The sequence below is a fragment of the Melopsittacus undulatus genome, chromosome 5 (genome assembly GCF_012275295.1).
Source record: "Melopsittacus undulatus isolate bMelUnd1 chromosome 5, bMelUnd1.mat.Z, whole genome shotgun sequence".
NCBI classification, from domain to species: Eukaryota; Metazoa; Chordata; class Aves; order Psittaciformes; family Psittaculidae; genus Melopsittacus; species Melopsittacus undulatus.
Window position 1 is genome coordinate 78755176 of NC_047531.1, and position 16131 is coordinate 78771306.

Below are 16131 nucleotides of genomic sequence, written 5' to 3' on the forward strand. Positions count from 1 at the left end.
GACAACCATAATCCTTCCAGAGAAATGGGAGTGACATTAAAACACCACCTACATGTAATTTCTTTTAAAGTTTTATGTTATTTTTAGCCATTCATGTCAAAATTCTTTTCCTGAGTTTTCTTCCAGGCACAGTCATTCAGGACATGCCCATCTTTCCCCTGAATTTCAAGCAAGTCTTGCCATTCAGCCAACAGTTTCCTGAGAGCAATGCTTTTTGTTCTGGTGCAAGTTCCTTTACACTCCTTTCTTCTATTGTTTCTCTCTGTTTTCTCCCAAGACTCACCCGAATCTTTCCAAGTTAGTTCTCCTACACAATGCAATTTAGTAATTTCTTTTAAACGATCTCAGAACCATTTAGCCATTCAAATGGCAGAGTTTGTTCCTACTTGTTTGCCTACATACAGCTAAATACAGATATGACAACTGTATTGACAGTTTTAGCATGTTTCATCATGAATCTTTGTAACAGTTCAATATCTAAAATATAATTTTGTGTATTCTATTTATGACTTTATTTCTATTTGGCAACGATCATGGCATGTCATCTTCCTTTTCCTTAGACACCACTTAGAAAGTCTTTGTGTCATTCTCTAGTGTTTTTTTTCCCCTAGCCAAATTTAAACCAGTCCTTCCAAAAGCTGACCAAATTGGCAGGAACTCAGAACAAGTCCTATAAAGTATTTGCAATCATCAGTAAAACACATTGCTGTCTCCTATAGTCTGCAAGTAAACCACAGCAATTAAGTGAAATTTAAATCTGGAAGGTCGTTATTATTAAAAAAATAAAGTGAAGCCTTGCTAAGCCTGTCTAAGAATAAAACTGTAAAATTGTATCTTTTATTATCACCAATTCTATCAAGCATGCCTGGTTTATAACCTCTTAGCAAGTGCTATTCTGTGTTTGTGAGCATCATGGAGAACAAAACACCCCATCTGGTAAATGGCTACATCATTCACTGCAAACTCTTAACATGAAGTAGCACAAAAGTGAAAACTAAAGATGCAAGTGTGGTTAAGCATCTTAAAAACACCTGATTCAGTTGTTATGCAGTTGCATTTTCGTTACTATTAAACCAAAACTCCTTCTTAAAAGTGACAATACAGATTAACTAATTTTGAAGGTTTTACAATGTAATTAAGACTATCAAAGCATTAACTTATGCTGTCTACACTCAAGGCTAACTTGGATTATAGCAAAACAGGCTTTTTCTAAATACTTCTGCCAAATACTTGTACACACGTGCAGGGAAATCTCAAATCTGGCAAAGAATTCAAGAATCTATTTTTTTGGCTCAATACCATAGCCATATGTTTTTGCAATAATCACTTGCAGAGAAACAGCAGGCATTGTCACATCATCATACACTTTTCAAAGCCAGAATAACATTAAAAAGCTGATCATATTGTCACAGTTTTTATTTCAGGCCATTTGCAAACTCAGACATGCAACACCAAAGTGCTTAGATTTGTTGGAAATGAAAGAGAGCTGTTCAGAAGTCAAGAATTTTATTTGAATTGAAAATTCAGATTCCAGATCCACATCTACAACAGGAACTACTTCATGGCATGCACTACGGCCAGTGTATCACAAATGCACTAGATTTCAATTACAGGAAATACTCCGAATAGTGCGAATACTGTGAATAGTGCAAATAACTGCGGTTACGCAACTGCATATACTTTGGTTATCTAAGGCGACTGCCAACTTCAAGAGTCACCACAAAGGTACGTATTCCCAAACTTTCTCAGCATAGTTAATTTCATTTCAGTAAATATATTTAAAGTAAGCATATTTAATGTGCATGATACTGAGAGTCACCATATATTCATGAGTGCAAACTGCTTTCCCCAGACACCTCAATACCACATCTGCCCTTTCTTCGTTTATATGACTTGGTCAGCCTTACTGGACACCCAGTGCGGCAACTCCTGCGGTGAAGGCTCCTTGTCTCGTTTTGAAACAATGAATTCCCTATGCTTTGCTTTATACAGTTACTTTTTCCTCCAGTTAATGACAGTCAAAATGTTTTTATCTAAATTGGATTTGTCTCCTCATGTATCTCAAAAGAATGCATTTTTAAATATGCTAACACTACATGGGAAGATGCCATGACAGGGTTTTCTTCTACAGCTCAGATGCAAAAGGACTATTTCTACACCACCTACTTCCATATGTTTGACAGTAAATTAAGCAGTATCAAATTCGCATTAAACTACTGTGATTTACGTTTTTGAAAAACTTTATGAAGTTTACTTGATTTGTAGAACTTTTGGGATTGATAACAACTTCAGTGAATATGCTGTGACTACCCATTATGCATGTGATCATCCATATGACACCTACACCAAAAGCCTTTCCGTAGAGGTAGCAAATCACCCTCTGTAGCATGGTGCAGGCAACAAATCCAGCTGAGACCTTTCTAGAAACTGATTACATCTATTGCTTCAAGTACAACTGAAAACCTAACCGAGTCCTGGCTGTCCTCAAGGGATTAAGAAAACATACAAACTGCCATCCATGACATCCCCCAAAAGAATTAAATCTAGCTCATTCATTTAAAGCATTCTTTCCCTCTAACTGGTTAAGGAGCCCCTACTTCCAGGCACAATAAGCCCACAGCTCATGCTCATTTCCATTTGGTCAGCCTGAGTAAAGGAAGAGGACAGTTATTTCCCTTCTTAGCATTCCCATTCCTTGTTTTCCATGCCTATACATCAATGCTGTTTGATCTATGGTTTTCAACCTATCATATACTCTATTTGCCTGCCACCCCTTTTGCTTCTTTCTAGTCTATGATCAGTGTTTGTATCCCCATTTGTAATAACACTGCAGCTTTAGTCACAGAAAAAAGAAATCCAAAACCAAACCAAACCAAACAACGTCCCCCCAAACCAGGAAAAAACCTCCAACATTAAGGGACTGCTTTGTCTTTCACCTGTGAGTACCATAGAGGGAACTTGGAGTTTCTCTGGGTCAGTTGGGAACAAAGAAGCTATATTGACTACATAAACAAGGTGACAAGATCTTCAAGTAGTTGGAGGAGCAGCAGAATTATAGTACAGGATTTCCAAAAATTTATCTTCCCTAACCTTTGATTAAAGAAATTGCAAATGAGCATTTTCCAAAATACGGCAAGGACCATTTCCCATTAATTCGGCATATATTTACAGAAACACTCGAAGGAAAACTAGCTAGTTTCTTTCAAGGTGAAGGATTGTTAAAGCATTTCATGTTTTTAATAGTGGAAATACTAAAAGGCTAAGTAATAATGGGCATCTGCATATCTGCATTTTTTAGGTTCTGTTAACCAGTAGGAGACACATTTCCAACTTCAGTAAAGGCTTCCTTCAATTTCGTGTAATTACAACAGGCGTATGAACAGTTGAGGATATTTCAAACACAGCTGTAAAACACTGCAGGGTGTGGTGCTCTTATGAAATCAAGACACAGGCATGAAATCTTGACTTTTTTTTTTTTTTAAGTATTTCTTTACCAAGTAATGGCGCCAACCTGGATTCTGCAACCCTACATAAATCACTGCCAGTTGTGGCTAAGCTGTAATGTTAACCAACCAATTTAAAACCATTACTGACATAGAAACATGTATTTAGAGATTTTGTGCCAACTATGAAACCACACAGTTTTTCAATCATGTGAACAGGATACTCTATATGGAATGCTAAATACTAAAAGCCACATTGGTTTTTGGGGTTACCTTTCTTGATTGCTCAGTTTGGCATAGAGGGCTTCTACCAACTCTGGACATTTCAGCAAATAGTCTGTAACAATCAAGAGCCTAAAGAGGGGACAAAAAAAAAAGGTGTTACTGGTGCTACAAAAATCAGCATCTACATTTACTCCAAATGGCATCAGTTATTTTATCCTGTTGATGAGCAGGTTACACACTTCTGGTCCTATTTGCTAATAGACAGAAATTGTCACAAAATAAATGTGTGTTGTCCTGCAACATCTTTCCTAATACAGCAATGGTTATTTCCCATCAATTCAGCACACTCAAATGCTTGAAGGAAAGCTGGTGAAGGTCTCTTGCCAGTTACATAAAAGGAACACCACAATTCAAATAATAAAACACTCATCTAATTGTTTATGTATATCAGAAAGAGTATCAAAGCTCAAGCTTGAAAATTATTATGCTACTCTTCACAACACTATTTTATGCACACCAAACAGTCAAAAAAATGCCCAAATAATTTCTTATTTAAAAAATTCTAGCAAAACATCAAACCAAATGGAAACTTCTTTGTTAGATGTAAGGCAGCAAAATCCTGTTCTCAACTTATAAAAACAGAGCCTCGCCACCTTTTGTAATAGAACCTAAGCTGATAACCAAATCTAACCCTTTGCTCTATGAGGCACGGAGTTACTGTCAGTCTAGCCTTATCCTACCACCAGTATTTACAGTGATCATTTCCCCAAGAACCATTCACAGTGATAAATAGCAAATGCTAGTAATTTATTTTCAACACGGACATGTACCTTTAGCATTATCGGAACAACAAAGTATGTAAAAACATTTTACTCTTCAAAACACACTCTTAGGAGCACTGGCAGTATTATATATGCTGCATAGGTATACGCATACTAAACAATGCATTTTTAAAGCAGCACGTCTACCTATCAAATATAAATAATTACAGGTCAAATCTCAGAGCATCCTCTGAGCTGATTAAGTAGCTCTGAGCTACTGAAAAGGTATAGCTAAAATAATACGAAAACCAAGTGATTTCAATATTCCCTTCACTTTCTCCCTACTTTTCACTTTGCTGACAGCTTTTTATTTTCTGTATTCATAACCCACTACACAGCTAACAGGAAGATCACATAGAAGACTTCCAGCTGCAGTGAAGTATTTTTTGGACAAATACTCAGTGACAACTGGGGAAACGGGAGAACAAGAGGTCCAAAAGACTAATAGCTATTACATTTCCAATGGTAACTGTGGACTTCGCCAGCATCTGGTTCAGTTACTGTAAACTAGACATTTTTAAGAGGAGGAGGGATAATAAAAGCTATTTTGTGATGTTCCTTTTGCTTTTTTCTTAACTGATATTTGTACACACTTTCAAGGAAAAAAAAAGTACAGCCATAGGGAATCATTAACATAAAATTGGCATTCTGAGCAGTGTAATATTGATTCAAGAGTTTCTCAACACAAATTTGGACTTGCAGACTTCCCCAAAGTCAAAAGCACAAATGTACTCCAACTGAGCAGCACAGACTCAGCCATAACAACTGAATCAAGCCATCAGCAGGCTAGTCAAGGTAAACACTTCTGCAGTTCCTGAACCAACAATTCATTGCATACAAGCCATCCACAGTTCAATCTTCAGAATGATAACAACTGACTTATTTTTCAAAGGTTTGAATATAAGCAAAGGCTTTTATCTGGATATGTAAAAGAAAAATGCATAATAATCAGAGTTGTGCAGAACATAATACTTAGCCTCATAAATTATAAATTTCAGCTGACAACGAAGTATGGAGAAAGTGCATTCAAGGAGATAATCTAAACCTCAGTTTTCCAATTTTGCAGGTCAGACTAAGAATTTCAACCTTAAATTTCATAACTTTATTTAGAGGAAACCTTCTTGTCCATTTGCCTAAAAAAGTGATCAGTAATTATCTCAAAAAGAACTAGCACTACTAGGTGCACATTAGCCATTTCTATTGCAAAGAAGACCACCTGTATTTTAGTTGTTCCTTGGGTCTACATTCTTGTATTTATTCACACACGTATTTCACGTTCTGTGGATTAGACCTCTACTGCTTGAGCCTGCAGTATTTCAGAATAAAATTTCTGCTTATAAACGAGCATAGACTTCTCTATGTGCTTCTTACCCTTTTATTTCATGACATGATGTTACACCACAGAAATTTCTGCTTCTGTATTTATGTTTCTCTTTCACCTTATCAACTTCTTCATTACTGTATCATGAAGAATAGAGCAGTAGCATATTGTAAAAGATCATCACCAAGAGGTAACAGAAGAATTAGTAAAGGAGTAAAGCACTTTCAGCTCTTGCTACCATGCCCAGAAATTCTGGTGGTAGCTAAGCAAGGATGCAGAAAATTAAATCTACTGTCTTTAGTCCTCAACTCTCCTGTTTTTCATTTAAAGCAGTGGAAAAGAAGAAGAAAAGTAGGCCATCCAGAATTCTGAACTAAAAGAAGACATTCAGTTTTGGGTTACTGACTGAATATGGCATGTCAGATGCACACAAAAGGGTTTGGTAGGAGATTTAAACTTTCTTTGGGGCCAGCAGCAGAACTGCTGGGATAAACTGAGGACCATGGCAATTTAGTGAAGGAAATGGTGAAAATTAAAGTTGTTATGCAAGCGTAACACAGTAACAAATGAACAGTGTTAAATATGCCAATTTTCTTAACTTTAAAAAAAAAATGTTTGGCTAAAATCCTAAAAAAATCAAGTGCTTACATATTAGGTAAAAACAGGAGGAGATGATCAGTTCAAAGACTTTACAATAGCACAAGGGCTGCATTGTACCAAACTGAACTTGAGAAGCAGCCAAGATGAAATGGTATGAGCTACATTTGTGCTCAGTTTATTCCAAGTGACCACTAAGCTTGCTACAATCAAAGCCTGGTGTAAGCAATCAGCTTTATCATCAAATGTAATACTCCATATTAGGTTGATCTGATCCTATTAGCAAGTTTAGAGAAGTGTCCTTGGTCTCAGAATATGAGGAGGAAACTCCACACAAATGTTTTAGAAGAAAGAAAAAGACATGGTGATTCTCTATTTGATCAGCAAACTTCTCTTCCAATCTCAACACCAAAAGCATTTTTCATCATCCTACAATAATGCCACTCTATCCCAAATATTTAATAAGAATAAAATAGACATTTTTGTAGTTCCAGAAACAAATGTAATAAATCGTATAAGTTTTTAAGAAAAAAACCCACCACAACCTAGATACCTAACCTTTCAAAGTCATATTGCCAGCGTTTCAAGATGCCAAAAAAGCAATATGCCTTACGCGGAATTGTTTGGGACCAGAACATACTTCAGAAACAGATATATTTTGGTACTTCCACAAGAATGCAAGCAGTTTATCAAAACTATTTAAAAAACAATTACAAGTACAAAGCTATTTAGTAAAAACTGGAATACATGTGTTGTCACAAAGACCTCTACAAACTAGGAAATACACTCTACTTGAATACCAGCACTTCTTGCTCAAAAGAATAAAAAAAACACATTTCCATATTTAAGGTTCAACTCATGTATCAAGCATCGCAATAGTTTTCTCCTGAGCTGAATCAAGCAAAACAGTGAACATCCTTCTACCTTCAAATGGCATTACCCATAATGAATGCATCTTCCTTACAGGCCCTGATACTGTCCACCAACTAAATCCTCGGGTCTAGGAAACTGAGTTCAGATTACCTGCAATATTTCACTGATTCAGAAGAAAATCCCATTCAGTTCAAAAGGCACTAGAAGAGACTTCTTTTTATATATGTGCGAAGTACAGATAATTATATTTTTTGCAGAGCTACCAAAGGGGAAAAAAAAAGAGCTAAAAAAAAGGAAAATTATTTCCTGCTTCCTCCCATCCATAATACATACAAGAAGAAAGAGGTGACAAAATAAATAAATACGTAAGGCTGGGCTTTGAAAGACTGAGGAAATCTATGCCAGTACACTGCAATTGCAAAGAGAAAGTAGAAGCTACTCAGATCTCTACAATTAAGGAAACTTTTCCAATTGTCAGTACTATTTAAAACCACAGTTGAACTTGGAACCTACAGTGTAACTCCAATTTTCCTGGAATTAAAAATAAGAATTACTTTCTGGAGGGTAGAAGAAGGGGGCAGGGGACACCCTAAATTGTCAGTGTGAAGAGACAGAGTTGCCAGCCCAAAATGAAAAAGAAAAATAAAGAAAATGGGAAAAAAAGTAACATTTTCTGTTTTCTCCACCACATGCATACCAATTAAGCAACAAGCACTCCACTGAGGAGTTCCATCTTTGCTTTTAAATCTGTGCCCATGGGCGAGACTCCTTGCCACAGCAGCACTAGTTTCTGTCCACACTTCTTTCCACTTTCCATAAGCCAGGACAAAATAACCAAAGGCAAAAAGTGGGGAGGGGGAGCCCCACAGCCTAATCTTTACAGTCATCATTGAGCTGTGGTTTCCAAAAGAGAAAGTGGATGTTCAGAAAATCTTACTTCCTATGCCAAACAGTTGACCACACTCTTAATATCGTTTTTCTGGAAGCCAAAAGGCGCATTATGCCTCTTATTTTAAAATGGAGGATTTCTGTTCCTTGCTCTTCAGGAATCAAAAATACAACCTGCTTTTCCTTTCCATAGTAGCTACACTGCCCCATGCACACACTTGGAAAAACTGATGACACAAGCTATACTCTCATCTCTAATGGAACCACCAAAGTATTTCTTAAATAAACAGCTTTTAGAATACACATTGGTCTCGGTTAGGATAAATTATAATGTAATTTTGTACTACTTTTCCTAATTATTTTACAAAACACATATGTTTGCAGGTTCAATATTCTAAAATAGATCTCATGGCATTCTGTGCCGAATTCTCTTCTAAATACAGTAGCTCCTAAACTGTGTGACACACTTTTCTGCTGTTGATTAATACAAACCCAGAAGGGAGTGGATATGTGGGAAACGCAGAGGAATTACTTTTTAAAGGCTTCACAATTTTCCAGAGCCTAAGGCATAGCTCTCTGCATGTTTTAAGGAAAAGTTTTTACTGGGGAAAAAAAAATAAACCATTAATGGCAGTGCTTGGAAAGCCTTTTCAGCATACCACACATACAACACGGGAATCAGCACTCCAGAAGAATTAAATCAGCATACCCATTACAAAGCTATATTGGAAAGATGGATGATACAGAGAATATAGTTTATTGTCTCACAAGTGCAAGAAAACCATACCCATCCTTTTGAATAGAACATAAGATGCGGCGTAGGGGTAGAGGAAGCAGAACCAAAGGATGCATAATGTGGAAAGACTGATTATAATCATGACCATAAGGAGAGCAAGATGGAAGCAACAGACCATAACCAAACCTGAAAGGGGAAGCCTATAGTAAAGGACAAGATCTCAGAACTAAAGACAGGACAGGAATGGTCACTCATGCACCATTCCTGTAGCGGCATGAAAGTTTTTCACCAAAGTTAGAGGGTTCAGAATTAATAATTCTGAAGCTAATAGCCTAGACAGTAGCTGCATAATGGAAAGACCAACACATTTTCTAGAAGACAACCGCACAGCGAAGAACCACCAAGGAGATAGGATCATTTAATTAGTGTATGCCATGAATCATATCCAAGAAAGGAAACAAACTTGTTTCTGCAGAGCCAGCGTCTTTGGAAAGACCTGCAAGAATATCCTGTAACATCATACTCCTTAAAACTTTCTCAGAGCAGCAAGCTCTGGGCACTCCTCACAAGCCCAACTATAGATCAAAACATCCAGGACAAGACAGGTAAGTTTCAACAGCTTTCAGTCCTGAAACTTCCAGTTTCTTCTTGTTCTAAGATTTTAGCCAAAAGCTACAAAACAAAGGGGTATACAGCCAGTCAAGCAATGTTTTGAAGAACCTCAGCTGGAGCTACACAATCTGCCTCCTCAGATCACTGCTCTTGGGAGTGAGACCAGCAGCAGCAGCAGCAGAATAGTTCTTATTATTCAAGATTACCAGATTGCTAGCCTGAAACAAGTTCAGGAGCTGTGTTAACGAGAAGTTTAGAAGCAGTTTAAGAATACCTTGTCTAATATATGTTAATTAATACCATCTAAAAATGCTACTCAGCATCTAGCATGAAACATAGCAAAGGTAGCAAATTAAAAAAAAATCTTGGCACAGTTTAGAGGATAAAGCTCCTACAAAGAGAAAGATGAGAAAGTATCAGTGCAAGAGAGTATTTATTGTGTGAATTACATTCTGCAATGCAACTTTACAGATTTCAAAGCCAGAAGGATTTCTGATGCTTACAAGTAACCACAAGCTTAATGAAATTAGCTTTCAGACCATCTGGTCTGGATAAACAGGTATGATCATACAAGGACTAAATATAAAATCTGACCAGGGCATTCCTTCTAGAACTGACTTCCTTCTTAAATTTGTTAACTATTTTTTAGCTCATAGCATACAATAGAGAAGACTTAATGAAAACTGTATCACTCAAAGACATGCTTAGCTGTGCATCCCAGCACTGTAACCTTCCTTTCTTCCAGGTTCTGAGGCAGTTTTTGTTATGCTGTCCATCTAGATTTTCAAAATGCATCAGTACTTACAGTCTCAGTATCTCTATGCTGATACGGAAAATAGCCCTCCTCTGTTTCACAATCTGTTAGAACGCATGTGTCTTGTCTTTCCATCACTGATTAGATTCACAAGTCACTGAACTGAGGCCTTAGCTCCCATAACCCACCCCTCTCAGGAAGCATGGCCAACATTTCAGACATTCCCTCTTCACTGCCAGGAGACCCTTGTCTTCTATCAAACATCTCATGACTTGAGAAGCAGGCAGATGTTACAGGAAAATTTCAGAAAGCTATGTCCGCCTTTAAAGATGCTTCTACTGCTCTCTTTAACTGGGAGAGGGGTTTATGGCAGACAAAAGAGATACTGCAGAAGGTCCACTACCAACAGCTGCTCCTGAAAAAGGAGCCCTGAGGAACTGCTCAGAATAACCTCAGATTTCCTCTGACAAAATCTCCCTACAGAACTGCTGAAAGATTGGAGGGAGAAGCCAAAGGCATCACACTTGTAAAGAACTTCCTCCTGAACTTTCCCTAAGGACTTTTACAACTTGGAGACTTGGACTTTAAATACAACTACAGGATTACAGAGGAGGAACTGCCAAAAAAAAGATTTTAAAGGATGTGCTTACTTTCCTGTGATGGGTGAAAAGTAGAAAACCCAACATGTGCTACCTGAATGGACTAGTGAGGACCCCATGGGAGAAACTACAGTTCAGCAAACACAAATATTTGTCCTGGATGTCCTCTCTCTGTCCTAATGGCTCATGGCAGCAACTGCATTAGCAACCCTAATTTGAGCATTCTAAGTATTTATTTGTGGAATTCATTGGATACAAACTTAGAGGCACATTAGGTCACAAATTTCAGTTCACAATAAAAGGGAATAAAGTATTGAATAAAGTTTTGCCTATAACCAAAAGTTGCCTGGTTATTCAAAGAAAGATTTTCCATACCTGAAAGCAGTGTTTGACAGCAAGAAAGCCCAGCCAAGAGGAATAAACACACGTGGCGTTTACTTTTTATTCAGTGTAATATGAAACTGGATGCTCCAGCTGAGAAACAAGAAGGTAGGCAGGAATTAAATAACTTTAAAGTAAGAACATCTTAATTCCAGTCATTTACGAGTCCAGCAGTGAGCATAACCTCCAGGAAGAATAGTGTGCATTTCAACTCAGCCATATAATACTATAACGGACACTAAAAAACGGTTGGTGTGCACTTAGCTGTGGCACAAGGGACCCAAATCTTTACAACAGAGTATTGGCTCTATTGCAAATACTAAGGCTATGTAAATTTATCTAAGCAGTCCTACTGGTATGTACTTCAGTGAGAGCTGAAATACAGCTCCAAGTTTTAATGAATTGCTGACAAAATATTTTTTCTACAGTCCAGCCAGAGAGGCAACCAAAGCTTAGCTTCAAACTCAGAAGAAAAAGGACAGAAATCTTCTTAAAACGCTTTTACCTGACTATATCTTATGCATGCTCTTCTGTATCAGAAAGTACTGTAGTTCTTCAGGGAGGGGAAATAAAAAGTGCTTTAGTAATGGACCAAGAACTTGTTCCAATGAGGAAGTTTATATGCAATGATAAAAATGGACACTAAAGCAAGAGCAGCAATACACCAGAGTTCAAATATATCCTCAAAAGCAGCAATGACCTTGTCTGTCTTTCATACACCTAATTGCAGAAGACTGCAACTGATTCAATACCAAAAATAATTAATAGAAGGCTCTAATGAAAAATATTATATTGACTATTACTGAATATAAAATTGAATATAATGAATATCATTCTATCATCAGCATAAGGCACATGCAAACCTACACAATTTCTAAAGCTGTCCTAAAGTATTACTACACATCAGGACTAAAGCTGACCCAAGAACAAAGTTTAGGTTTTCACTTCTTGTTGTCCAAAAAAAAGTTCTTACATTCAGGACAAGAACCTTCAGCTTTCACGAGCCAAAGTAAATAACATTACTTCTACCAAAGTAAGAAATCCTGTTTACTGTTCACCCTTTCTGTTCACAGCAAAGTGCGTGTTAGGGAGCCACTTCTGGACACGGCTAGATCTGATCACAGGACAGAGCAGCACGTTACACTAGTAAATCAAGAGCAGTGAAAAGTTCACAACAGTTTCCTACAGGAAACAGATGCAACATGGTTGGCATCAATAAAGTTTTCCCTTAAATTCAGCAAACCAGCAGAGAAAACTGCTCGAGTAGGCAGAACACAAGAAAGTCAGCACAAGAGCTGGCTAGCTTATTTTGTGCTGCTCAGCAAACGGAAAAAGAAAAGCAAGCAACTAATAGAAGGTACCATCATTATATTACATAACTGCATCCATCCACATTCACCTCTTAGAAAGCCGAGAAAAGAAAAAAACCTCTTAATAATTAATAAATTAAAAAGATATTGTAAGACTGATTGTTTTACTAACTTTGTAGGCTTCTCCAAACCTTAAACTTCACAAAAATACACCATGCAGTACAGGCTCACAAAATGCATGCACTGTCTATGATAAAAGCTTTACATTAGTGTAACACACTGACTTATGGCTAACTAGGAGAGGGGAGAAAATAAAACAACAACAATAAAAAAATAATAACCAAATCATAACCAAAATGAGAAAAAAAAGCTTTTTAAATCACTGCTGCATAAGGAATGGTGCACACTAGAAGATTTCCTTTGAAAATATGAAAAAGAAACCTCTTGTATTAACCTTTTTTTTAATAAGAAAGGATGTGAAAATGTTACTTTCTTACCTCCCCTTACACACCAAGTAGACCAAAGATACTACACGCATTCTAAAGTATAAATATTATAGATTTTCAGGATGCAAATATGAAAAACATATTTTGCCATTGGAATTAGCCTTGGCTATGACAAGTATTGGCTCACAATAAGAAAAACTGAACAAGAGGGCAAAACACACTCTCCAGAATGTGTTCCTTGAGATAGAAGATATAAGAAATACAGCATTAGAAGAGCAAATGAAATAAGGGCAAGAAACTGGAAGCAAACAGGTACAAGAGCTACAGAGTAACAGAAAAATCAGCCCCTTTCTAGCAAGGAATTATCTTTTCCACTTTCAAGATAATGTTGTTTGAATACCTATTCAAATACCTTTTGCAATGCACCTTTTAGCTTAGATTTTGCACTTGTGAATGTGTTTTACCTGTGCTGAATTGAAAATAGTGCCAACATTATTGAAAGATTTCTGTTTAGAATTTGGTTCAAGGTGCCAAGAAACTTACACTACAAAGTCATAGGTTTTTCTTTCAATTGGGAAAACTGATAATAAGCTTTGAGATTTAACTAGCTAATGTTATTACTATGAAAGAAAATCAAATATATTGTTTTTTAAATGCCTGGATGATAATCCAATGCTTTTTTATATACTCACTGTATGGTGAACTCAGTGTTCTGACAGGAATTAGGGGACAAACATTCTGCAACTGCCTTATAGCAGGAGTAGGATTATTCTTCTCTACCCATCTCTTTTCCTTCATCATGGTCCTATATCTTGCATAGAAGTTTGCCCCTTTTTAGTTTCAAGACTACTCTGAAGGGAGACCATTTTCCACCCACATCAAACATCCATAGTGGAGGCAAAACATCTTCATAGTAACATCAACAGAATGCACTTCAGGCTAGAAAGATCAGGGAAATTAATACCTTGGCATTTATTTTGATGCTCCATTTATTCTGCAATTACCTTCAAAATATAAATTTAACACCACAACCACCTCTTCCAACTCTCCCTGGCTTTCATCTCTCATTCAAAATACATTTCAGCATACCTTTCCTAGATAAAGAAAATTAAGGATAATCAAGATAATTATCTGAAAAGCAATCTTTCACATGTATTTATACTGACAGATGCCAAAACTGAAGACTCAGTTTGTCACTTCTGAAATAGAAGGCTGCTTGCCTGATCCTGAAACTTGGCTTTCTGAAAACTACGTTATGTCCTAAGCAAATTGACCTGGTTATAAAAAAAACCCAGCCACCAACAAATTCTGAAGTCACTTTACCGTACAAAAGCAAACTATTAAATTAAAGTTTCTTTGCATTTGATCATCTTAATTTTGTTTGGAGACTTTCCAAGTAACTAGTAAAACCTTGACAAATCTTCCTAATTCAATTTTCAATTTCAACATGACCTTCGAAAGAATGCTACAAAATAATACAAACTTCTATCCTCTTGAAATGCATCATATAAAAAAGAATAACAGAATGTGTATCCTTGCTAATGGAAGGCAGAATGTTTCTCAAATGCATAACTGACAACAGTATTTACAAGAACGGCCACTAGCAAAACACATAAAAACTCAATGGAGTAAGACCGCTGATTGGGTACTCTTAACACTATGAAAATGAAACGTGCAATATTCACAAATAAAACTACTTCTCTGCCTTGGTATAAAAATGAGTGCATGTTGCAGCAGACAACTGATCTGTTAAAAACAAAGAACTCTGTGCACGTTTTATGCAGTACTCACAAGCAGTAGTCATACAAGTTTTCCTACCATGACCCAGTAACTGAAGTCTGTAAGACTATATTGTGTATTAACTTTATTTCAAAAATCTACACAAACCAGCACACGAGTATAAATTAGTTTGCACCATTCTATGATTCCAAAAGCCTGTTTCAACAACAAAACCCACCATGATTTTAAGATTCCTGTCCATATCCTCAACAAAAATGTAGTCTTATTTTAGCAGCAATCTAAATGGTCAGTGAAAGTATCATGAAAATTACGTCTGTACCAAATTACCAACTTCTAAGTAGATTTGAATTTACTATTTAGTAGTGTCACAAATTTTGACTTTTTAACAGAGATTTACACTAGAAAAACACCTAATTCAGAGGGGGCAGGGAATAAATCTCAAGATACATACGACCACTCAGACTCCAACTGCTCTTTGTAGACTTTCAGGACATGAAGAGCCACAGTCAAGTTCCCAGGATCCAGTAGTTCTCTCACCTTCTCTGAATTAAGGCAGGTGAACAGGACCATACAACAATAGGCAACAATTTTCTTATCACTGTACGTTAGGCATGTCCTTTAAGAGAAAAATAAGGAGTTTAGAGAGTAAGTTACAAATGAACCTGGAAAAACAAACTAGTGACATTCAACTTGCCAGGTTGTTCTTCTTTGCTGTCTCTTAGAAAATTATGAGTTTGCTATTGCCTAAGAGGGACAGAAGTTATCTGCAAAGAAAAACATCCAAATTCTAGCTGAAGGTAAAACTTAACAGGCAACTTACAAAACTATTGCTAAATTGGAATTAACTGGAACTGTAGAAATTGGGTGAAATCATAATAATGATCATCTGCTTCTATTATATCATAAAGTACTTCTACATCCATTACTGACAAGTAGGCTCCAAAAACACACTCAGAGTGATTATCAAATTGAATAGAAGTGCCTTTGTTACTAGCTTACTACAAACAAATGACCAAACACATCAGCAATATTGTCATATGTCTGCATACAAACATTTATGTAATATTTCATTACACGTATGTAATCGAACCTGCAGGAAGATATTCTGCTGAGGCTGGGAGGGAGGCAGAATCATTAGAATACACAAAGATTATGTCACTTCCATAGATTCCATCTGATCCACAGATACTGACAGGTCTGCATAGCAGCAAAGTGAATAAAGAAAAACGTACGTTCTTGGAAATAACAGAATCATAGAATGGTTAGGGTTGGAAAGGACCTTAAGATCATCTACTTCCAACCCCCCTGCCATGGGCAGGGACACCTCACACTAAACCATATGACCCAAGGCTTCATCCAGCCTGGCCTTGAATGCTGCCAGGGAT

General features: G+C 36.8%; 1 protein-coding gene across 1 annotated transcript in view; it reads right to left on the bottom strand.

Moving 5' to 3' along the window:
* The window catches only part of ATXN10 (ataxin 10), a 98852-nt gene that overhangs the window by 54670 nt on the left and 28051 nt on the right, over positions 1–16131 (bottom strand). Inside the window, exons 5-6 of the mRNA XM_005147988.3 lie at positions 15198–15362; positions 3717–3797 (exon numbers count right to left, since the gene is read on the bottom strand). Coding sequence (XP_005148045.3) covers positions 3717–3797; positions 15198–15362 — 246 coding nt within the window. The remainder of the gene's footprint in view (positions 1–3716; positions 3798–15197; positions 15363–16131) is intronic.